Source organism: Mastigoproctus giganteus, chromosome 8 (genome assembly GCF_048544385.1).
Source record: "Mastigoproctus giganteus isolate SK-2022 chromosome 8, ASM4854438v1, whole genome shotgun sequence".
Lineage (NCBI taxonomy): Eukaryota > Metazoa > Arthropoda > Arachnida > Uropygi > Thelyphonidae > Mastigoproctus > Mastigoproctus giganteus.
The window spans coordinates 157,925,467-157,949,670 of NC_143582.1; the positions used below are offsets into that span (position 1 = coordinate 157,925,467).

The 24,204-nt window shown below is 38.0% G+C and overlaps 1 protein-coding gene across 1 annotated transcript in view; it reads right to left on the minus strand.

The window, feature by feature from the left end:
* LOC150081954 (E3 ubiquitin-protein ligase SHPRH) overlaps nt 1-24,204 on the minus strand; it is a 504,999-nt gene that overhangs the window by 92,123 nt on the left and 388,672 nt on the right. The window contains exon 16 of the mRNA XM_090380382.1: nt 15,173-15,316. Coding sequence (XP_090236508.1) covers nt 15,173-15,316 — 144 coding nt within the window. The remainder of the gene's footprint in view (nt 1-15,172; nt 15,317-24,204) is intronic.

Below are 24,204 nucleotides of genomic sequence, written 5' to 3' on the forward strand. Positions count from 1 at the left end.
TCTCCCACACGAACATCCCTTTATCCATAGCAGCATTTTGTCCTTAATGCCATACTGCTCCAATTTGTACAGTAGTCTTCCATATTAAAAGCTTTCCTAAGATCCAAGTATATAATATCAAAATTATTTTTTCCATCCAGTTCCTTTGTGACCACATCATAGTATCCAATCAAATTGGTCAGAAAAAACTTCTGCTTAACAAACGCATGCTGTGTCCGAACTATAACCGAAGTGTTGTCTAGATGATCCTGCACTGATTCTTTAACCTCCATTAATTTCCTCGGAACAGAAGTTAAAGTAACAGGTCTCTAATTCACCTGTGTCACACTTTGAACCTCCTTTGTGAAAATGAGTCACATTTACACTTCTACAGTCCATAGAGTACCTCCACTGAGTCCAAGGAAGGTCTCATAATTATGGCAAAGGTTTGTTTACTTCTTTTGCTATAACTACAGATCCCTTTTTTATGTTTATCTTGAAGAATTTCTCCTACACATTGCTCTCAGTTGTAATCAAATCATAGTTTATACATCTCTGGTATTCCCCTCACTGGAAACTCCTCATGTGTAAATGTAGATGCAAAATACTCATTCAGTTTTTTAGCTACCTGAGCAGGATCATTAACCATCGATATCAAATGGACCAATTTGATTCGTCCCCTTCCTTCTACAGTTTTCATAAGTAAAGAAGTCTTTACTGTTTTTCTTTGCATTGTTTGCCAAAGATTTCTCATAATCTGCCTTTGCATGCCTAACCTCCTTTGTGACTTGATTACAGACCAGCTTATATCTTCCATAGGCTTCTGCATCACCTGTTAATTTATATGAATCCCATACATTTTTATCCTCTGCCACATGTCTCATTAGTTCATCTGACATCCATTTAGGACTAACCTTGAATATTTCTTAGTTGGTATGAAGAGCTAGTAGCTTCTAATATTAATTCTTTGAATGCTTCCCATTTTGAATTTGCTGTTTGTAACATCAGCTGGTCCCACTGTATAGAATTTAAATACCATCTCAAACCACCGTAGTCACCTTTACGAAAGCAAAAACCCTTTCCTTTACCTCTGATGGTAGTTACCTCTTTGAGTAAATCCCACTTCAGCACACTGTGATCACTGCCACCTAAGGGGTTCCTTTATTTACAGATTCTTAATACATGAAGAAACACTACTGATAATCAGATCAAGGATATTATTCCCTCTAGTTGCCTCCCAAACGTGCTGCTTTAGAAAACAATCATCCAATAAATTCACAAAAGCCTTGCTAGTGTGTGAGTGACCAACTCACAAATTCCAGTAAATATCTGGGAAATTAAAATCCCCCATTATAAGACACTCTTATTTACTGGCCCACTCTATTTCTCTGTACAGTTGTTTATTATATTCATCAGAGTCATTAGGCCTATAACACACTCCTACTCTCAATTTTAATCTCCCAGTGCTTATGTCACACGAAACTGACTCTACACTGCACTGTCCAGAGATGTCGACTGGCTGCACTTCTTTGGATTTTATTTGTTTCTTAACTATAATAGCATAACCCCTCCTCCCTTTGTGTCCTGTCTATCCTTCCTGTGCACATTGTACTCCCCAAATTCAAGTTCTACATTCCTTATATCTGTGTGACACCACATCTCTGTTATCTAAATGATATCTGCCTTTGAAGTTTTGACCAACACCTCAAATTCATCAAATTTATTTACCAAACTCATAGCATTGGTGGACACACAAGTATACATCCACCATTTCCTATTCTTAGCTACACTAACACGGCCCATCTATTTACTTGTTCTGCAATGACTCCCAGCAGTAACTGGAATCTCCTGCAACTTGTTTTCTAGGCTGCTGTTCATTTCAATAGAAGCAGTGCAAAATCACTTTCACGTCTACCAGCGGCTACTGTTAAATCTATTAGTCTGTGCATCCCCGAATCTAGCAGTTTTCTGACCCACCTAACACTGCCTCGATAGCATCAGCAAATATTCTTGCACCCTTTCTATTTAAGTGTATCCCATCCCTGTAGAAGCAGTCTCTCCTGTTAACAAGCACATATCAGGCTGAGAAAAATTCTTCCCTTTTAGCCTTGCACAATCTCTCTAGGGCCAAATTGATCGACAAGGCTGTCATCATATCCGCCCCTCCTATCGTGTGTGGGCAGAATTAAGGACACTTTCAAATTCAACCCTAATTCAAGGCCTTTTTTCAACGGTGACCTGTACTTTTTAAGGAATTCTGCCAGTCTCCTACTCTTATAGCACAAGACTGAAGAGTTCACTGTTGCTCCTGTAATGTATAATTAATCATAGGGAGAATGGGATATTGAAAATGTCATTCGGAGGCACATATTGTTTTTCCTTGTAACTTGAAATAATTTGAAAATTGTATACATTTCTAGAAATGTATACAATTTTAAAATGGTATATGGTCTGTTCGCCACTGGAGAGTGTGGCTAGAAGGCACTTCTGAAATAGTGATCAGGAAGTAAAGAGAGCATGCAGCAGGTGAAATGAATAAGATGTTTTTGTAGTATTTCTTTTTATAGCTATATTATAATATACTGTACTATATTGTAATTTGGTCCTTGAGGTTGTCACAGACATTCTCTCAGATATTCCAGACAAGCTGTACTTGCTACCTGAGAGTCTAAAACGCTGATGGAACTGATCTTCAGGTGACATTCAAGTCAAGTCAAGTGGACCCAATTTCGGCGAAGTCTAGATGGACTGGGACAGCAAAATCCTCTGCTTGCACCTTCATGAAGGTTGGGACTGTTATTAATCCTGGGTATAACCTCCATGCACAAGTACACAGTGGGTGACCACCCAGGTGTGAACCAACGTATGCAGGAGTTGAGGTGTGGAGAAATGACCTCCCTTTCTGTGTTACCAGGCAATACTAGGTGGTAGAAAACTCACATCAACCGGTGAAATACCACCACTTTGCTTATTGGAGGCTTGAAGTGATGGAACCCATGTTTAGTCCCCAGAGCTAAGTTCCGGTCAACCCTTCCCAATCTTTTCTATCATGCAGTATAACTGATGACTTTTGATGTTATGATGAACATCGTGGCGAGATCCAATCTTCACTACATTTGAGGGTACAGCTCTAAAACGGTGTTCGCAGACCGGCTAGTTAGTGCTCTGAACCGAACCTATTGGTAACTCTTTAGGAGGCTCCTGGATCAGAGTAAGTAGATCAGCTAGTGTATAACTAGCTGATCTACTTACTCTAATCCCCTACTCTGCCAGATAGTGACTGGAGAGAGTCCGAGTAGTGTGTATGCGGGGGTCATTGTCTAGGCCACGTTATGTCAAGGATCTGGGTATATCCTTACCATGTGTAGGCCATATCCAAAAGTTTTATTACTTCATACAGCATGTCCCTCCCTCACTTTTTCTTACTATTGAATACATCATGAATTGTCAAACTAATAGAGTAAGCTTATCTGAAAAAATATCTAAGCCTCCCGAACAGTTCCTAGTTCATTTCACAAATATATGTGGTTGCAATTCTAATCTCAATGATGTCCATTTCCACTTGCAGTCTGCCAAACCCCATGTACTTTTTCTGACAGAATCTCAGTTATCGGTTGATTCAACCACTGCTCATCTCAGTTGCTCAAACTATTTGCTGTATGATTCCTTTCGTCTCAAAAGTGGTACTTGTGCATATGTTCGTTCCAATATTCCCTGTCAGAGACTTGGTAATTTGGAATCTCCTCTTTTCGATTTTCTCTGGGCTTGAAATCTCTCTACCTCATTGTGTCAAATTCATCTGTTGTCTCTACTCTTCTCCCAACTCAACTAATCACTTGGAGCTCTTTGACTTCCTCTCTTTGCAACTTGACTTTCTCCAGTCCAACTTTCCTAACAGTGAGGTAATCTTCCTTGGTGATTTTAATGTTCACAACTCAAGCTGGCTTCAGTTTTCTAGTTACACCGACCCAGCTGGTCGAGATTCTGAGGCTTTTGCAATTATTAATGACCTTGCACAGATTGTTCATTTACCTACAAGAATACTGGATAATCCGAGCCATACAACCAATACTTGATCTTTTTTTTAAACACAACCCTTCTAAGTACACGATTGAAGTGAGTGGTTCTTTAGCACCTCAGATCACAACTTGGTGATTGTCTCTTCTGCAATGGAGCCTTTATCTCATGGCTATTCCCAATCTCGTGTTGTTTGGAATTACAAGAATGCAAAATGGGATGACCTGCGAGATTTCTTTTCTTCTTTTCCTTGGCCAGATTACTGTTTCAAACTTCTGATTTCAACATTTGCTGAGATATTGTCAGTGAAATTATCCTTGTAGGAATGGAATCCTTTATCCCACACTCCACTTTAAAATCTCAGCCTTTATCTAAACCTTGGTTTTCCAATAAATGTGCTAAGGGAAAAACGTTGCAGATTGTAATTGGCCTGTTTCCAATTCTTCAGTTTCATTTTCGGCCTATATCAAAGTTTGCAACAATTGTAAAGCAGTTATTAATCAGTCCAAACTAGATTTTGAACAGGCTAAGAGCAGAAAACTTGCTTATTGTCCTAATGATAGCCGAGCATTCTGGTCTCTTGCCAAAGCTATTGGCTTCAACTTTTGCCCATCTCTGCTCCCACCTCTGTCAAAACCACTTCAGCCAAGGATAAAGTTGACCTGCTAGCTTCCCATTTTTCTTCCAACTCATGTATTAATGATCTTAGTGAAACACCTGCCACCATTCCCAACATGCAACATTCAATGTCTCCAGTGGTCTTCCGTCAAAAGGATGTCAGAAGGAATTTGATGAATCCTGATGCTAAGGAAGCTCCAGGTCCTGATGGTATTTCTCCACTTGTTCTCAAAACCTGTGCTTGTGAACTTACTTTTGTTCTTTGCCGCTTTTTTCACTTTCTTATTCGAAAGGCGTTTTTTCTTCTGCTTGGAAATTTGCTCATATCCAGCCATTTCCTAAAAAGGGTGACAAATCCCTCCCATACAATTATCATCCCATTGGAATTACTTCTACTCTTTCTAAAGAAATCAATTAACCGCCAACTCTTAAACTATCTAGAAACCTTCCGTCTGATCAACGATCACCAGTATGGATTCAGTCAGTGTCAATCCACTGGTGAATTCTGGCTTATGTTACCCATTTGTGGACAAATTCAATGGAAAAGTTTGGTGAAACACAAGCAGTTGCTCTTGACATCTCAAAGGCTTTCAATTGTCTTTGACATAAAGGTCTTCTAAATAAGCTTCTATCTTATGGTTTTCCAACTGTTTTTTGTAATTGGTTATGCTGTTTTCTCTTGGATCGCTCACTGAGGATGTTGGATGGCTCTCTGTCTTCTAACTTCTCCACTAATGCTGGTATCCCCCAAGGTTCAGTTCTTTCCCCCACTCTTTTTCTCTTGTGTATTAATTACCTTCTTCCGTTGACTGGAAATCCTATCCATAGTTTTGCTGATGATAGCACATTGCATTCCACTTTCCATTTTGAGAAACCTTTTTGCACTGCTCAATTAGTTTCAACTTCTTGAATATCTGCTGCTGATCTCCAGGTAATTCTTCAGTGGGGCAAAGACAACTTAGTCAATTTCAATCTTTCTAAAACTCAGTTTTGCCTTATATCTCGCAAAAAGGATTCTTCTGCTCCTATGCTTATCTTTGGTGACACTCCAATTTCTAGGCAAAATGATATATCTCTTTTGTGGATTACCCTGACTTCTCATCTCTCTTGGCACAAGCACATTACAAATATTGCTTCCTCTGCATCTAAAAAACTTGGTTTTCTGTTTCGCTCTCAGAGTTACTATTCCTCCAAACAGCTGTTCACTCTGTACAAATCGCAAATCCACCCTACCATGGAATATTGTTCCCACATCTGGGGGTGATGCCTCCAAAACCTCTTTCAGGCTTCTATTTTCCATTCAGAAGAGGACAGTTAGGTTAATTAATGACTCCTCTCTAGCAGAGTCTCTCCACTAGCTGTCTCATAGACGTACAGTTTCTACAAATACTTCCGTGGGCACTGTTCTTCTGAATTGGCTTCTATCTCCATTTTTGGTGTTTTCATAAAAAAAAAAAAGATATATATATTGAAATATATTGTAATACATATTGTACCAAAATATATATTGTAATAGAGGGTCATCGAAAAAGGTGTCCGATATTTCTCTTTTAATTATCTTTGGAAATATCTGATTGATTGCTGTGATCATAGCAGCAAACAGTGTGGTAACTCACTAAGTTTTATTTGACACTTCAACAATGACCTTGGCTGTGCTGTGAGTGTGCGCAGAATGACGACCATGCAACATGAAATCACGGACACCTTATTCAATGACCCTGTATATTGAAAAAGCAGTATATATGTCATATATACTGCTCAGTCAGGTGCCTCTTTACCTTACCCCTTCTGCAAAATGGTTTGGTGCAATTATCAAGGCACCAAAGTATCTTCTAATGGCAAACAGACAGTACATTTTTACATTTAGTTTCTGTCTTGAGGATGTTTTGGTCCCTACGGTGACAGAGGTTGAGTTTTAAGCTATCTTGGCTTGGTCCTACGCTCACACTAGAGAATGCTATTATACAGGTTGACTGAAGTTGCTAATATCACTTTATACAAATAGTATCACCAGAAGGGAGAACCTATAATTTATCTAAAATTCATAGCACCAGTTTTGAGACTTGCTGGTCTCTTATTGGGTAGTAGGCAGCCTTTATTAATGTATGCTGAGCCGTGGATAATGCATAGGTCTAAAGGAGTAGCCAAGCAGTATATAAGAAGAAAAACATTAATTAAGCACAAAAAAAAAGACTGTGTATAGCATTTACCCCTGATACTGGAATGCATTTGCACTATACAGCAGGACAGACATTGAAATATAACCTGCAAACTTGCAGCATGCATCTCTCTTCTCTGTGTTCAATTTGTCTTTTGGATGCACTGGTCCCTACAGTCACAGATGATTTCTAATTATCAAGGGTTTGGCTTATACTGACATTAGACATGACACCATTATCCAAAATTAGCCTAAATTCTTAATATAGTTTTATACAAATAATATCACAAAACAGAATCCATTTAATTGGAAGTGTTTCTTCCAAGCACCACTTGGCTGCTCACTTAGATTCATTATTCACAGAATACATTAATCCACAGAATGGCATATATCTGCTAACACAGGCTGCTGTTATGATACTGTAACAGTAGTTTCAGATTAACCTTCAAATAACTGTCATAATGATGCAGAGTTTTAGACAAACTGTGTGATCACCCTTAGGTTATCAAAGACTCTTCCTACCCTACTTTGAAAAGATAATGAATGCACTGTTTAAGCACTTTCCAGGGTGGAAAGAATATATGGTTGGTGAAGGTAAAGAAAGCCAACACGAGAACCACAGCAAACGTCGGGTAACTTGCTGTGCAAACTCATTTCCTGCTACTGCAATTTCTCCCTGCATTCTTGGTAAACAGAAGGTGCATGGCAGTGGCAGTAGAAGTCCATAACAACGTACTGATTAGTTTTTTCTTATTATTAAAAACAGATTATTGGAATTCATGAGTGGGCTGAAATTTACTTACGGGTACACCCTCCCGACTACCTCGGCCTTAGGGTTGTTTATCTCCATTCCTGCTGTTTTAAAATAGGAAAACGACTTCTACTGCTACTACCAATAACATGCACCACCATCTGCAGAAGTAGTTTTCCTATTTTAAAACAGCAGGAAACGAGTTTGCCTGGTAAGTTTTCCAAAGTTCCGTGGTTCTCGTTTTGGCTTTCTTTACCTTCACCAACCATATATTTTTTTCCCAACTATTGTTCATTACATCATGCATTATTTATACATCCTTTTAGCATCTTAGTATGTGCTCAGTACAATCTGCATGCTGTGAGGATCGAAAAACCTGGACTGACTCACATGAAAAATGCTACTTCATCTGCCCAAGTCAGCCAATCTAAGACTGTTGTTATTTGGTTTTTAGGAGCATTAGCAACTAAGGCCATATTGCTCCGGGATATGCGGTGGTCATTCCCTGACCTTTCCGCATCCTCCGTATTTGGTGGTGACGGGCTCGAACCCCGGTATAATCAAAAAGCGTGTGCTACTCACTGCTGCTCCTTCCCACCTGGCTATGGAGGCGCCTATCAAAGACAGAGTAGGCCCTACACAAAAGAAGCCTTTAAGAATTTCTCCAGACTCTGAGTGGATTCGAACCTAGACCACACCAAATAAGTGAACAGCAGCGAAACCATTATGCTCTCATAGCTTGAGCACGACGATAATTTTGTCTGAAAATAAATTCTTCAGCAGAATACCAAACACACCGAGACAGCCTAAATTATGGCCAAGCTTCCCTCTATTATGAGAGGGAAGGTTGGCCATAATTTATCATTAAGACTGAACCATTTTTTTAGCTTACTGTTAGTGGGCCATAACATCTTTCAGGTATGATTTATCCTTCATAAATTCCATGAAAAACACAAAGAACAAGATTTTGTAATGATTCCTAGAACTGAAAGGGTTTGACTTATGTCCCATGAAACATAAGCTACAGTTGATCATTTATCCTGAAATTGTCTAAGCTCCCAGTCTGACCTCTCCATGAAGCTCCAGCCCACTACAGAGATTAGTAAAAGTCGTAATAACGATGCCCATTTCCAATCCTGTGAGAATGCAACATTACCACAGCATGCAAATTTATTGCAAATTTGTGTAAAATCTTATGAAACCTAATAGTAGCCCTACAACCCAAAAGCTGATGAAGAACACAAACGAAAACAGATGTTATCACACTGACATGTCTCGAACTGAATTCAATCCAGAAAAGTTGAGAAACAACAAAAACTGATGTGGTTTTGTCTTAAGACAGGCATCCACAGAAATTTGACTGCATTCACTGAGTTCTTGGATATGGATAAATTTTTTGTAAAGTTTTGTCTTTTTTTTACTTAACATTTTAAATTGTGTTCAATAAACAGTTTTAATAATCCTAGTCATATTTGTCAGCTTATTTTTAAATTTAGCTAGAGTTGTTATGAGTTATGACTTAATATTCATAGAGCCTTTGTATTGGTGATTTCAATGCAAATATCATATCTTCTAAATAGCAACTAGTAGTAAATAGTAGTGATAATCGTTGTGTTTTAATTGGTAAATAAGTGGATTGAAGATTCCAATCACATAGGTTGGCATATATAGGTCTGACGTAGCCAAATGGTCGGAGTGAGAGTTCAGTAACACATGCTCTTTAAGTGAACTGGGGTTCAAGCCCGTGACTGCTGAATATGACTAATGTTTGTATTGATAATTTATTGTAAACTCCTCTGACCTGGTGGTTGTGCCAGAGTATAAACAAGAACATATTTTTTGTTTTTAGCTAAGAAATTTTATTATTTACTAAGACTATAATTAATTTATAACATTAAGAATGTAACTGTAAAATTTAACATAACAAACTTGATATAATACATACATAATAACATAGTATATATTATTGCTACATAACCTATTAATAGAGTAGATACCTGAATGCAATAATAATTTGTTATTATTGCATTTAGGTATTTATTAGTTTAGTGTAGCACAGGCAAACCTCGATTAACACAGTACTTGAAAACATGGTTTTGCTTTTATACAATCAAAAACATGTGACCATTTTTAATTAACATGACTTGATTTTACATGGTTGATAGAGCGTTATTTATTCCATTGAAGCTACCAACACCAAGTACAAGCATGTTTTTACTGTTAGATGCTATGTAACAATTATGACATGGACCAGAGGCATGGATGAGTAATACAAGAACCTTCTGAAATAATGTGTCAAAACATTTTCTGCCAGAATTGGAATCAAGTTGTCTGGGCTTTAGTTATGATATGCAACAACTTTCACATGTATACTGAAATTTTTTTATTAGTGATTACCCTTAGAAGTGGTAATCATTATTGTTACATTAAAATCACCCTCCTTTTAGCCTTTTCAAGTAAGATTTAATTTCATTATAAATATTTGTGGTAATCAAATAATTTTTCTTAATTTCAGTCTAAAATACCATGTTAAACGAAAAGAGGGTATTGAAAAGAAAAGCCATTTCTCTTGAGGAAAAGATGTATTTTAGATCGGTTAAAAGAAGGCGAGGGATCAACAGCAGCTGCCAAGGATTTTAGGTTTATATGAACAATATTTTGGATAAAAAAAAAAAAGGCAAGATACTTGTACATTGGTGGGCAAATAAAAAAGCTTAATTAGCAATAACTATTTTTAAAGATTGGTTTCTTCACTGCTTTTTACCTGAAGTTCAAAGCTACATGAAAAAGAAAAATCTTTATTTCAGGTGTCTATTGCTTTTAGTTAATGTTACAGGGCATCTGCAAAACTTAAGTCTTCTGAATGTTCAGGTAGTTTACTGCTCAACAGAACTTGTCTAATCAACCCATTAGACCTAGGTATAATACCATCAATTAAGACTTCTTATATATGAAGAACTTTGCAGTATAATTGCATGCCTGGACTAATATTTTCAAATTTCAATTAAGTTATTGATCCTAAAGATTTTTAATGAAAGAGAATTTTTTTGTTATTTTTTTATTATGTATTTATTTAAGCAATATATTTACTGAAATAATCATAATCATCTTTTATTTGTTTAATTTTCTGGAACCTAACTTCCTATTTTAAATGAGTTCTTAGGTTTAAGTAACATGGTTTTGAATTACATGGTGTTTTCAAAGAACCAAATTACTGTATTAACTGAGAGTTACCTGTATTCTCAAATTAAAATTGAATTTTAACAGAAATCATGCCTCAGACTAGAGCAGTGAAGCAAAGGGCTCAAAGTATTAGGAGTGCTGTGGCTTGACGATAACTGAAGGGGCTATTTCTCCTACAAATCACAGCCTCAAAAAATGTGCTACTTGTTTGATATTTGTGGAACTGTCTGGAATGGGAGGGTGGTGAGAAAATTAAGTGTGAACTCATTGTTCTGAAGGGCATTTATAAGAGCTTGAAGAACAGGGTGGAAGCCCTCAAAGGAATTAAAATGGGAGCCCATCAAGCTTTCAGGTGTCCACCTCAACAGTAGAGCTTATACTCAAGAATCAGACATCATAGCAGAATCCTCAAGACAGAATGCACTGGTCCCACAGTGGGTAATTCTACTGTCTGGTAAATGGCAAACATACTGTGCAGAAAGGATAGGTGGAATTGGACCAGGGGTGTCTATTGGGGCAAAAGTTGATCATGTTTACAGCAGATATCATCCTGATCAACAGGACCTGTTGGCATAACCTGTTGGCAACTGAATTCAAAGGAGCTATTTGTTTGCAATGACTAGCACTTGCTATGCAGTATCAACTATTTCTCTACAGATCATCACTGGTTCTCTCCTGTTAGATCTATACATCATCTTTAAAAGCCTATGTTACCACTTTCATAAAAGCCTTCCATGTGGCATCCTGGGAATCATCATCAATAATGGAGTTGACTCTAAACTTGAAATGAAAACATACTGGGGTGAATTTATTTGGTTATAGTGGATTTGCTGGACTAATTTTACTAGGGGAGGGGGCCAAAACCATTTATTCCAAATGTTACCTTTAACACAACAAAAGCTACTAAAAAGTGGTTCTCTCCTAGGTTCTACTCTTCTTACTTGATTACCAGACATGGCTCCTTAAATGCAAGACTACACTATTTTAATTGCTCTCATGGTGAGATGTATCACTGAGGACTGGGCCAACATTCCATTTTATTGCTTCTCTTATAGTGATCTTTGCCTTCCACTTCAGATGTTGGTTGGACAGCTTACTCAGGGATGTGAAAATGCATTATACACAATCATTAAAATTTCACTGCACTTCAAGTCTTTGTCAAAAGAACATTTTCTAGAAGAAGAACTATGTTGTTGTTGGTATTGGGCTTAACAACACACTACTGAAGCCAAATTGTGTCTGTTCATAGTTTATTTACTCAAAACATACTGCTGTAGATGGTTAATTAATTGCTCCTCTATAGGCCAATACATTTTAAATAGATTATAAATTCTTCTATGTTTGCATCATTTCCCAGGATATGAGTTAAATCATTTGAGATCAACTGAAAAGTGTTTGACCAGATGGTTGAATATAAGGGACAATCATACAGAAAATGCTGAACCATAAGTTGACTGTGACAGGATGAACACTGGGGTGGGTCTTCTCCCAGTAGCAGGAAGAGATGGGTATGATGAGTGTGTCCAATTTTGAGTTTTGCCAGTACCACTTCCTATCATCTGTTTTGTCGGAAGCCTGAAAGCCACAGCTTTGGTTCCTGTTTTATCCGGTAAAGTTTGTTGTTAGTATTCCTTTTCCAGATCTGTTTCTAGTTGTTGTAACTTGCTTTGTGAATAACATGCATATAATTAGTGTAAGGAACCTGAAGATGTTGTGAGAGAACAGGCTGAGGATGTTTAGCTGTGAGGTGAGCACTTTCATTTCCCAGAATGCCCAGGGATCAAGCAAAAACTGATTGGACATGCTGCAAGAAAATAGCTGAGAATGAATGTATTGGGTGCAAGAATATTTGTTGATGCTATCGAGGCAGCATTAGGTGGGTCGGAAAACTGCTAGCTTGGGGGTGGATACACAGACTAAAAGGTTAACAGTGGCTGCAGGCAGAGGCAAAAGTGATTCTTGCAATACTTCTATTGGAATGAGCAGCAGCATGGAAAGCAAGGCAATGGAGATTTCCAGGAGTCATAGTGGAACAAATAAATACATGGGTTGTGTTAGGGTAACAGAGTATAAACAGGTGCATGTATACTTGCATGTACACCAATGCTAGGAGTATAGTTAATAAATTTGGTGAGCTTGAAGTGCTAGTCAAGACATCAAAGGCAGATATTGTTCGGATATCAGAAAAGTGGTATCACACAGATATAAGCAGTGCAGAATTGGAATTTGGGGAGTACAATGTGTACAGAAAGGATAGGCAGGACAGGAAGGGAGGAGGGATTATGCTGTTAGTTAAGAAACACAACATCTAAGGAAGTGCATCCCATTGATGTTGGTGGACAATGCACTATTAGTATGTTTGTTGTGACATAATCACCGGGGAAAGGAAAATGAGAGTGGATATGTGTTATAGGCCTAATGAATCTGATGAGTATAATGAGCAATTGTGCAGAGAAATAGAGGGCCAGTAAATCAGAATGTATGAAAATGGGGGATTTTAACTTTCCAGATATTGACTGGACCTTGTGAGTTGGTCACTTACACACTAGCAAGACTTTTTTGGATTTACTGGATAACTGTTTTCTACAGCAGCATATTCGAGAGGCAACCAGAGGGAGTAATACTCTTGATCTGATTATCAGCAGTGATTATTCATGCATAAAGAATATCCAGATAAAGGAACCACTGGGTGACAGTGATCACAATGTACTGATATGGGAATTACTTAAAGATGTAACTACCATCAAGGCTAAAGGGAAGAGCTTTTGCTTTCATAAAGGTGACTCCAGGGGTCTCAGACAGTTTTTAAATTCTGTACAGTGGGATCAACTGATGATGTTACCAATGTTGAATTCTAAATGGGAAGCCTTCGGGGGTTAATCTTGGAGGCTACTAGGCTTTTCGTTCCAACTAAGAAACACTGTTTAAGGTTTAGGCCTAAATGGATGTCAGATGAATTAATGAGGCTCGTGGCAGAGAAGAAAAATGTATGGGATGCATATAAATTATGGTGATACAGAAGCCTATGGCAGGTATAAACTAGTCTGTAATCAAGTCACAAAGGAGGTTAGGCAGGTGAAGGCAGATTATGAGAAATCTTTGGCAAAGGATGCAAAGAAAAACAGCAAAGAGTTCTTTACTTATGTAAACTCTAGAAGGAAAGAGATGAATCAGATTGGACCACTTAACATAGATGGGTTGACTATTGATGATCATGCTCAGGTAGCTGATAAATTGAATGAGTATTTTGCATCTACATTCACACATGAGGAGTTATTCAATGACAGGAATGCCAGAAGTTTATCAAATTCTAACAGGGAGCTAAGTGATTTTGTAATAACTGAGAGCAAAGTGGAGGAGAAGCTGTTGAAGTAAAACATAAGGAAGGCACCTGGGATGGATGGATTCTATCCAGTTATATTAAAGGAGGCAGTATAGGAAAAAAGCAAACCTTTAGCAATAATTATGAGAGCTTCCTTGGACTCAGGGAGGTCCCCATGGACTGGAGGTGTGCAAATGTATCATCAATTCACAAAGGGAGTTCAGAAGGTGACACAACTAGAGACCTGTTAGTTTAACTTGTGTTCCGGGGAAAATAATGGAATCACTGGTTAAAGAAGCATTGCAGGATCATCTAGACAAGACTGCAGTAATAGTTAAGACACAGCACAGGTTTGTTAAAGGGAGGTCTTGTCTCACCAATTTGATTGGATACTATGATGTGGTTACAAAGGAACTGGATGTAAAAAAATAATTTTGATATCATATACTTGAATTTCAGGAAAGCTTTTGATACTGTTGTGCATGGAAGACTGCTGTACAAATTGGAGAGAAATGGGATTAAGGGTAAGTTGCTACAATGGATAAAGGGATGGTTGAGTGGGAGACTACAGAGAGTGGTAATCAATGGACACTGCTCTTCATCCACAAATGTTATTAGTGGAGTTCACCAGGATTCGGTGCTGGGTCCATTGTTGTTTTGTGTATTCATCAATGATATTGATGAAGGTATATCAGGATTAATGTCCAAGTTTGCAGATGATACAAAAGTTGGCAAGGTTGTTAACGATAGTAAAGAAAGTATGCTACTCCAACTGGATCTAGGCAAGTTGGGCAAATGGGCTGAGAAGTGGCAACCGAAGTTGAACATTGACAAATGCAAAGTACTGCATATGGGTAGCAATAAGCGAAGAGAAACATACCAACTGTGTGGTACTACACTCAGGGAAATGGAAAGTGAAAAAGACCTGGGAGTATTTGGGCAGTCAAATATGAAGTTTGCTGAACAGTATAGACAGCTCTTTCCCTTTCCAATGAAGTATTGGAGAGGGCAGACGAGCAAATTTTCCATTTCGTGCTTGTGTTCTTCTTCAGATGAGGAAAAGAATTCTATTTTCAAGCTTCTGCAGGTTTAACAAAAAATTAAGTTAAATTAAAATTAACAATATATTAAGAGTGTAACAAACCTCTTCTTGTTCCAAAATATAAGGCACTCGGGTTTCTGGTTTAGGTTCATCTTTAAATCGAACACGGAATCGGATTGTTGCCATATCTAATTCATCTATGGCAGAGACATGATCCCTTGAATGCATCCAAACAGCTCGAAGAGCCTGCATAATTATTAAAAATTATTTTAATAAAAAAAAATAAAAAATAAAAAATATATATATATTTATATGAAATATGAAAACGAAGAAGTGGAAGGAAAAAATGAAGAAGTGGAAGGGAAAAAATGAAGAAGTGGAAGGGAAAAAAAAATAGGAAAAACAGTACGTGTACCTGAATGCGCCAAGCAGCAAAACAGGATACATGTATATAAATAAGTGTCACAAATGAAAGTAAAATAAAATAAATATAGATGGAGAAGTTATTAATCACAAAATGCCGAGCCTAGTTCAAGAGAAAAAAGAGAGAAAGAATGTTAAAAACCTATTTAAAAAAAAAAAAAAAAAAAATCATTAAGTAGAATTAAATCTGAATTAATGCAGAATTAGCAGGCTAATCATATGTACAAAAGCTGAAAGAAAAAGAGGGGAGGGTAATGGAGATAAAAATTATAAAATTCAAAAATAAAAATTAAAGAATTAAAAATTTAAAAATTGGTACATAGATCAGGTATTTCATCAGGGGGTTACACCTGATCATGTACTGTGTTTCTATGCAAACTCATGCTGATGGAGAAGCTATTAAAATGAAATAGATAAAAAAAAAATAATAAATAAATAAAAAATAAAAAAATTTATTTTTTATTTATTTTTTTTTTATCTATATTTATTTTTTTTTATTTATATATAAAAAAATAAAAATTTTTTATTTTTTAATTTTTTAATCTCCAGAAACATAAGTGAGGTAGCCCCAACGCAGTGTATTTAGATTAATAAATTAAGTAACGTAGTGTATTTAAAAAATAAATTGAGTCGATAGTATGTAAGAACGTAAGTTTAAATCGAAAGTATGTAAGTTAAATAATAATAAATAACAAGGTAGGGGAGAGAAAAGAAGTTAAAAATATAGAGGCGAAGATAGTGAGAATAAGAAAAGTGAGAATGTCCGAATCACCCTCGTATTACACTAATAGTTCAACGGATGGAAAAACGAAGAGCAGAAAGTAGAAAGATGCAAAGAGAAGGTAAAGAGTTTAAAGGATACTAGGCACACCGGGTGTGTAAGTACCCAACCTCATAGAGAGGGCCTTGGCTGTGAGAGTGTTAGTAGAAGTGGAAATTAATACTGCTAGCTTGTAGTGTATATTTTGAGTGATATATATATGAAATATAATAAAAAATATGAAGAGGAGAAAAATTAAATACCTATGATATTTGGCAGAAAACAAGTTGAGTGAAATATAATCAAGAAATGAAGATACAAATATGCGATCATGATTAATAAGGTACAATTATGCGAATATGATTAATAAGAATGGAATGCAAACAGAGGGAAAACTATGACAACGATGCTCAGAAGAGAAGAACTATGGGAGCCTTCTGTGGTCAAAATAAAATAGAGAAAATAAGATTGGACATAAGTAATTACTGATATTAAATTACGAAAAATGAAAAGAAAAACTTAGGAAGTGAAAGAACACGAACATCGTTCTAATAGAAGTCATAATAGAAGTCATTATATGTGATCACTTTCCAAGCAGTGGAAATACCACCATTCAATTGTACAACTATACAGGTATCGAATTAACCCTAATCAAGGTGGAACATGGTGAAACCGAATTTTTCTTTAATGAAATCGGAGAGATTTTTTATAATAAAATTTAAGAAATTAATAGAAATGTCATTATTGCAAAGTTTGGTATAGAGATCATTTAAAGTGATGAAATACCTGATCTATGCGCCAATTTTTAATATTTTTATAATTTTAAAATTTTTAATTCTTTAATTTTTATTTTTGAATTTTATAATTTTTATCTCCATTACCCTCCCCTCTTTTTCTTTCAACTTTTGAACATATGATTAGCCTGTTAATTCGGCATTAATTCAGATTTAATTCTACTTAATGATTTTTTTTTTTTTTTTTTTTTTTTATAGGTTCTTAACATTCTTTCTCTCTTTTTTCTCTTCAACTAGACGCGGCATTTTGTGGTTAATAACTTTTTCATCTATATTTATTTTTATTTTTATTTTATTTTACTTTCATTTGTGACACACACATATATATATATCCAATAATTCAAAATAAAACAAAATAAATATTTATTTATTTATACTTTTCTTATTTTATGTTATTACATCTTAACTTTTAAGTCATTATTTAAATTTATATATATATATATATATATATATATATACATTTTTTTTTATTTATTTATTTTTTTTTCTCTTTATAATTAAAATACAGGTTATATTATCTGTTAGGTGACATCATATCAGGCTATTTAAATAGAGAATTTATTAACTATTTAAGACTCGATTGGTACTGGTTTCATCCCAGCATAATAAAAATGTTAACAGTGAAAATGTAAAAAGAGATTATTATCTCTCTTAGATGAGTAGAGTCCCTCAACTCTGTGTGGCATTTTCTAACTTCATTTTAGTACATCTTTCACGAATTAGTCCTGTGCAGGTCATCAGATCATTCCCTATTCTCATCCATTTAGATATGTTATTTATGCATATGTATCTACTTTAATCTCTTGCATTTTGTTTGATGCAGCTCTTTCCAATATGACCAGACTAAACTAAAATTGGCTCACATTTCTTATAATAACTCTGTAAAACAGGTTAATGGCCATTTCTACCTGCCGTACAACTAGCTGCATGAATACATAAAGCAACACTTGTGGGTTTAAATAGTAGCTCATATCTTTTTTTGGTCTAATCTACTAGAAAAATTAAGAAAATGCCAAGTTAAAATATGTTTACTGTAGAAAAATAAAAACTCCTGTATAAATAAACAAAATAAGGATAAAAAACTGGTTTTTAGTGGGGAAATAAATTCATTTATCCCTGGAGATAATGGTACCCATTATGGTTAAAAACCAATGTAAGAAGCAACTTTAAATTAGATTAAATCTTTTTTGGTGGGTGGGGTGAGAAGGGGTAATTCCTAGGGTAAATTAAAGAGGTAGCTGATAAACTGAATGAGTTTATCAGCTACCTCTACAGCAGCATAATTCCACTGATGAATTTGCAGCCTCAATTCACAATCACATTGGTTACATCAAATTTCATTCTCAGTAATAACAGGTTGCAAACTACGTTCACGATCATAATGAAGCAAATGTGTCAGCACCAAACTTGGACAGTTCCATTTTTGTTCTTATGTCAGAGATTCTGTTATTTGCTGTGCAGATGTCTGTTCATAATACTGCATACAGATCTAAAGGGTATTTTGAACAGTCTCAACTCACTGAATGATGAATACAGATAAATTGCTTTTAAAGCAACAACTTGCATATGACAGTCATGATTGTTCATTTCTTACACTGCACAACTGTGATAAAATTTATCAAGATACAGTGGACCCTCACTTTACAATTGGTTCACTTTACGATGGACAACTTCGTTCACTATATGATATGTACTGTAATAAGTTCCGGTTATTGTGATCCCATTTGCGAATTGAATTTTAATTTTATTAAACGGCGATTCTGATAGGCAAAAATAGGAGGGTTTGGGTTTGGTTTTGGTTTTATTGGCGCATTAGCTACTAAGGCTATAATGCGCCAAGACCAGGTCATTTATAAAAATTTTTAAATTTTCAGTGACCTAATTAGTTAGGTCACTGTGTCAAAAGGTATAACAAATATATAAGAAAAAAATGTAAAAATTTTATATACGAGTAAAAATATTTATTGTTTTTAAAAAGCTAAAAACAGCAGACACATTGTCATTGTCAGATAAAATCTGACTGAGTGTATACGGCTCAGTCAGATGGTTAAAAGCGGTAAAACGGATATTGGTAAAATCGGGACATTCAATTAAAATGTGTCTAATTGATAAAATTGTGCCACAGGACTCGCACATAGGAGGGTCATCAGCCCTCAGCAAAAAATAATGAGTCAAATGACTGTTCTATGCGGGTCCGGGCAAGAACAACTTCCTCCTTACGATTCCTGCGCAGACTAGACTGCCACGGTTCAATTACAGGCTTTATACGATACAGTTTATTCCCAGTCTGTCCATTCCACAAATCCTGCCATTGGGAATGTACCTTCTGCTGTATTATTTGCCTGTAGTCTGTATAGGGGACTGACAGGCAGCGATTATTATTGGGGACTGCTGATTTGGCTGCGGTGTCAGCCAAATCATTTCCCCTAATCCCAATGTGGCTGGGAATCCAGCAGAAGCGAATATCATATTCACGTCCAAGGAGGAAGTGAATCTTCTGCTGAATACTAGACAGAACTGGATGAGGATTATATCTTACAGATATTAAAGCCTGTAACACACTGAGAGAATCAGAATATAAAATGAACCGTTGGTATTGACATTCACTAATGTGATCCAAGGCTAACTCTATAGCATGCAGCTCTGCAGTAAATATACTGCATTCAGAGGGAATCTACTCCGATGCAGAGCTGTCTGTAAAGACAGCAGCAGATCCCACACGTGATTCCGACTTCGAGCCATCTATGTAAACTGGGGCGAAGTCAGAATGTTCAGCTCGGTGTTCTGAATAAAGCTGCAGGTAGACCGACGATGGAGTGTCCGACTTTCCCCAATTTCTAAGGTACAAGTCACATGCCGGGACATGAGCATGCCAGGGTGGAAAGGGTTGCTTTGGTGTTTGGGCAACCTTGTCTACCTTGATATTAAGTTCTTTGAGTAGCTCTTGGAGACGAATACAAAAAGGACGATTGGCATTTTGTACAATTTGGCCATTTGTACAACGGGTGTTGTACAAATTTTCCCATCGTGGCTCAAAAACGAATGGCCACGTAGGATGGTCTGGCAGGGATTTCAGTTTTAAAGCGTACTTTAAAGACAACTGCTTACGTCGAAGCGATAACGGTGGTTCGTTTGCTTCGACGTATAAGCTCTGGACAGGAGATGTGCGATATGCTCCAGTAGCAATACGTAGGGCCTGATGATGGACGGGGTCCAGCCACCGCAGGACACTGTCTCTGGCTGAGGAATATACCTGGGACCCATAATCTAGTTTGGATCGCACAAGTGCACGGTAAAGCCGAAGAAGGGTACATCGTTCTGCTCCCCAAGATGTAGAGGAGAGCGAGCGGAGAATATTAAGCCCATGAGTGCACTTTGTGCAGAGTTGACGAATATGATCCAAAAAGGTTAGTTTTTTTATCGAATATGAGTCCCAAGAATTTTGTGTTCGCTGCTACTGGAATAGCATATTGTCCGAGCCTTAATTCAGGTTCAGGATGAAGATTACGCTTGCGACAAAAGTGTACGCAAACGGTCTTCTCCGGCGAGAACCTGAAGCCATTAGCAAGTGCCCAGGAATTCAGACTATCGATGGCTTTCTGCTGTTGTCTTTCAATTAACCCTCATGTTGAATGACTGACAAAAAATGCTAAAGTCATCAACATAGAGGGCACTGTTGACAGTCGGGGGAAGTTGTTCTGTGATGGAATTTATTTTGATGGCAAAAAGCGTGACACTTAATACTGATCCTTGTGGTACTCCCTCCTCTTGGCTAAAGGAGCGAGAGAGTGAGGATCCCACACGAACTTGGAACGATCGATTGGCTAAAGAGGTTTGAATAAAAAAGGGGAGATGCCCTCTAAGGCCTAGGCCATGTAAATCTTTTAAAATGCCAAATCTCCAAGTTGTGTCATACGCTTTTTCCATGTCAAAGAACACCGACACCAAGTGTTCCCGTTTTAGGAAAGCATCCCGGATGGATGCTTCCAATCTAATAAGATGGTCCAAAGTGGACCGGTTCCTTTGGAAGCCGCACTGGATGTTGGAGAGAAGGTCATTTGCTTCGAGATACCATATTAAACGAGAATTAACCATTCTCTCCAGGATTTTGCACAGACAGCAAGTCAGAGCAATAGGACGATAATTGGTGGTGACTTTTGGATCCTTTCCTGGCTTAGGGAAGGCAAGAACGATTGCCTTTCGCCAGGAGTCCGGAAACTGCCCTTCAGTAAAGATTCTGTTATACAGAAGGAGCAGATAATCCATAGATTTTGGTGAAAGATGTTTAATCATTTCATAATGGATGCCATCTGGTCCAACGGCACTTGCTTTGGAAAGAGCGAGGGTTCTTTCCAGTTCCTGAATAGTGAAATCCCCGTTGCAGGGATAAATGCTCTTAGATTTAAAGCTAAGTGCCTGTTTTTCGATTTTATATTTCAGGACCAGGAACTCTGGGGAATATGAAGATGTTGCAGAGATGTAAGAGAATGTTTCCCCAAGAGAATTAGCTATTGCAGTTGGATCTGCAATAGCGCATCCATTATAATCTAGGATTGAAGAAGGGTGGGATGTATATTTTCCCTTCATTTTCCGGATTTTATCCCAGACTACCTTAGAGTTGGTAGACTCGTTAATAGCTGATGTAAAACGGATCCACGATTCCTTTTGACTCTGATGGCGGATATATCGTGCTTTGGCTCGTGCACGTTTAAAGGCTATAAGGTTGGTCGTGGTAGGATATCAGCGGAATATCCCCCACGCTTTGTTTTGAGCCTTTTTTTGCTGCTGTGCATTGTGAATTCCACCAAGGTTTAGGAAATGGTGGAAACCGGGCAGATGTTTTTGGAACAGCATTCGCAGCTGCTTGGACAATATTTTCTGTGATGTACTTAACTGCATCATTGATAGGCTCTTGACTGACTGTGCTAAGATCAAAATTTGCCTGATGTTGGAAGGCAGTCCAGTCAGCCTGATCAATCTTCCACCGTGGTAACCAGAAGGGAAGACATGGTCTCCCACTGTGTAACAAGGTTATCGCAGGGAAGTGATCACTTCCGTATGGATTCTCCTCCACTTCCCAAGTGAGTGAAGGGAGTAGAGAAGGGGAGCAGATAGAGAGATCAATGGCAGAAAAAGTACGGGTAGGCATGTGGAAGAAGGTGTTTGTTCCAGTATTTAGAAGGGAAAGGTCATTGTCATTGAGCATACGCTCTATGACTCGTCCCTTTCCGTTGATGTTAGCACTACCCCACAGGATATTATGTCCATTAAAATCCCCGAGAAGTAAGAAAGGGGGAGGCAGTTGCGTTAGAAGATCATCAAGGTCTGCCTGGGAGATGTCAGTCCCAGGTGGCAAATAAATGGAGCACACAGTTAATAAAAATCCCACTGAAAGGCGAATTGCAACAGCCTCTATGCTGGTTGTAATTAGCAAGGGCTGCACTGGGGTCTGGTTACCCACAAGGATAGCCACTCCCCCATGTACAGAGCCATCCGCAATTCTATCCTTTCGAAAAACTGTGATGTTGTATATGGTGGGATCATCATTTGCCTTTAGATATGTCTCCTGCAAGCAAAAGCAAACTGGCTTGTGCTTTTGCAGGAGGGCCTTGATGTCATCAATATTTCGCCGGAATCCACGACAATTCCATTGTAGGAATTTAGCCATTATTTTGGCTTGGTGGGTCCATCAGGCGGCTTCTGAGCTGCTGAGGGCTTACTTTTATCAGTCTTGGATTTATCTTTTTTGGGGAAAAATGGATGCTGTCCCGTGTCCATTTCTTCCTCCGCAAAGAGTTCCAAGACTGAATCTTCGGGTACCTCCTTCTGCTCGACATCCATCTTATCTTGGGTACTAGGGGGGACTTCCCCTTTCTTATTCTTTTCTTTCATAGTTACCTTTGTTACTTCTGGAGCATTAGGAGGTACGGATATAGGAGTGGCAGCTGATTGGTCCTTCTGTGCAGGTTTTTAAGAGCTTAAAAGATATCGCGCGATGGGAGTGAAAGACTCCTTTGGAGGAATGGTCATGTCCGTCTGAGTTCCAACGGAACATCTCCCTGCTACCTTCTGGGCGTAGGTAGGTTTGTTGATATTCAGGGGTTTGACCGATTTCCTTGCCTCCTGGTATGATATATTTAGCTTTGCCTTCAGCTGTTGAATTTCTTTTTCTTCTTTCCACCTCTGGCATGCTCGTGAATAGGCCGTATGTTCGCCTTCACAGTTAATACAGGTGGGTTTTGCGGCTGAACATGCTGTTGTTTCGTGGTCCTTTGCACCACATCGAGCGCATGCAAGGACTCCACGGCAGGCCATTTGAGAATGTCCATACTTCTGGCATTTAAAACACCTTAAAGGGTTCGGAACGTATGGACGCACTGTACAGTTGATGTATCCAGCTTTAATCTCATCAGGAGGTTTAGGAGAGTTAAAAGTCAGGATAACGCTCCTGGTTTTAACAATTTTTCCATCCCTTCGCGCAGTGATTCTCTTGACGGCAATGACTCTGTGGCTTTAATTCAGAGCAGATTTCCTCCTCGGTTACGTCGAGAAGGTCCCACTCCGAAATGACACCTCTCGATGAATTGAGTGTTCTGTGTGGTGTCACTGTTATAGGGATTCCTCCGATTGATGTTGTTCGGAGTAGATGTTCAGATTGCCTGTCATTTTTAGTTTCAATTAAAAGGTCTCCAGAACGAAGCCTCTTAACTGATTTGGGTGAACCTGCTAACCCATCTAACCCTTTTTGAATAAAAAAGGGCGACATTTTACCAATCGGTGTCTCATTGGTAGAATGCATGATTAAGAACCTTGGGACTGGCCCTGATGGTAATTCGCTGCCTCTTTTTAGCAATAATGCTATCTGATTCTCTGTCTGAATTTTCAGATAGGGACCGGGTTGGGGCCCCCTGAAGAAATGAGTTTATCAGGATTCATGGAGTTTTTTTAATTGTTCAGTGCCCGGGCTCCCCACCCACCATGGAGCCCTAAGGGAAGCCCACTACCTGGCATGCAATAAATGCGCTCGGGAGTGGGACGCCAGGGCTACCCAGACACTAAACCCGCACCGCCACCAGCCTGAATCCTGTCCCTCGTACCATGATGGTAGGGGCATGGCATTGACACGGTTGACCCTCGCAGGCGAGCCTACTAGCCGA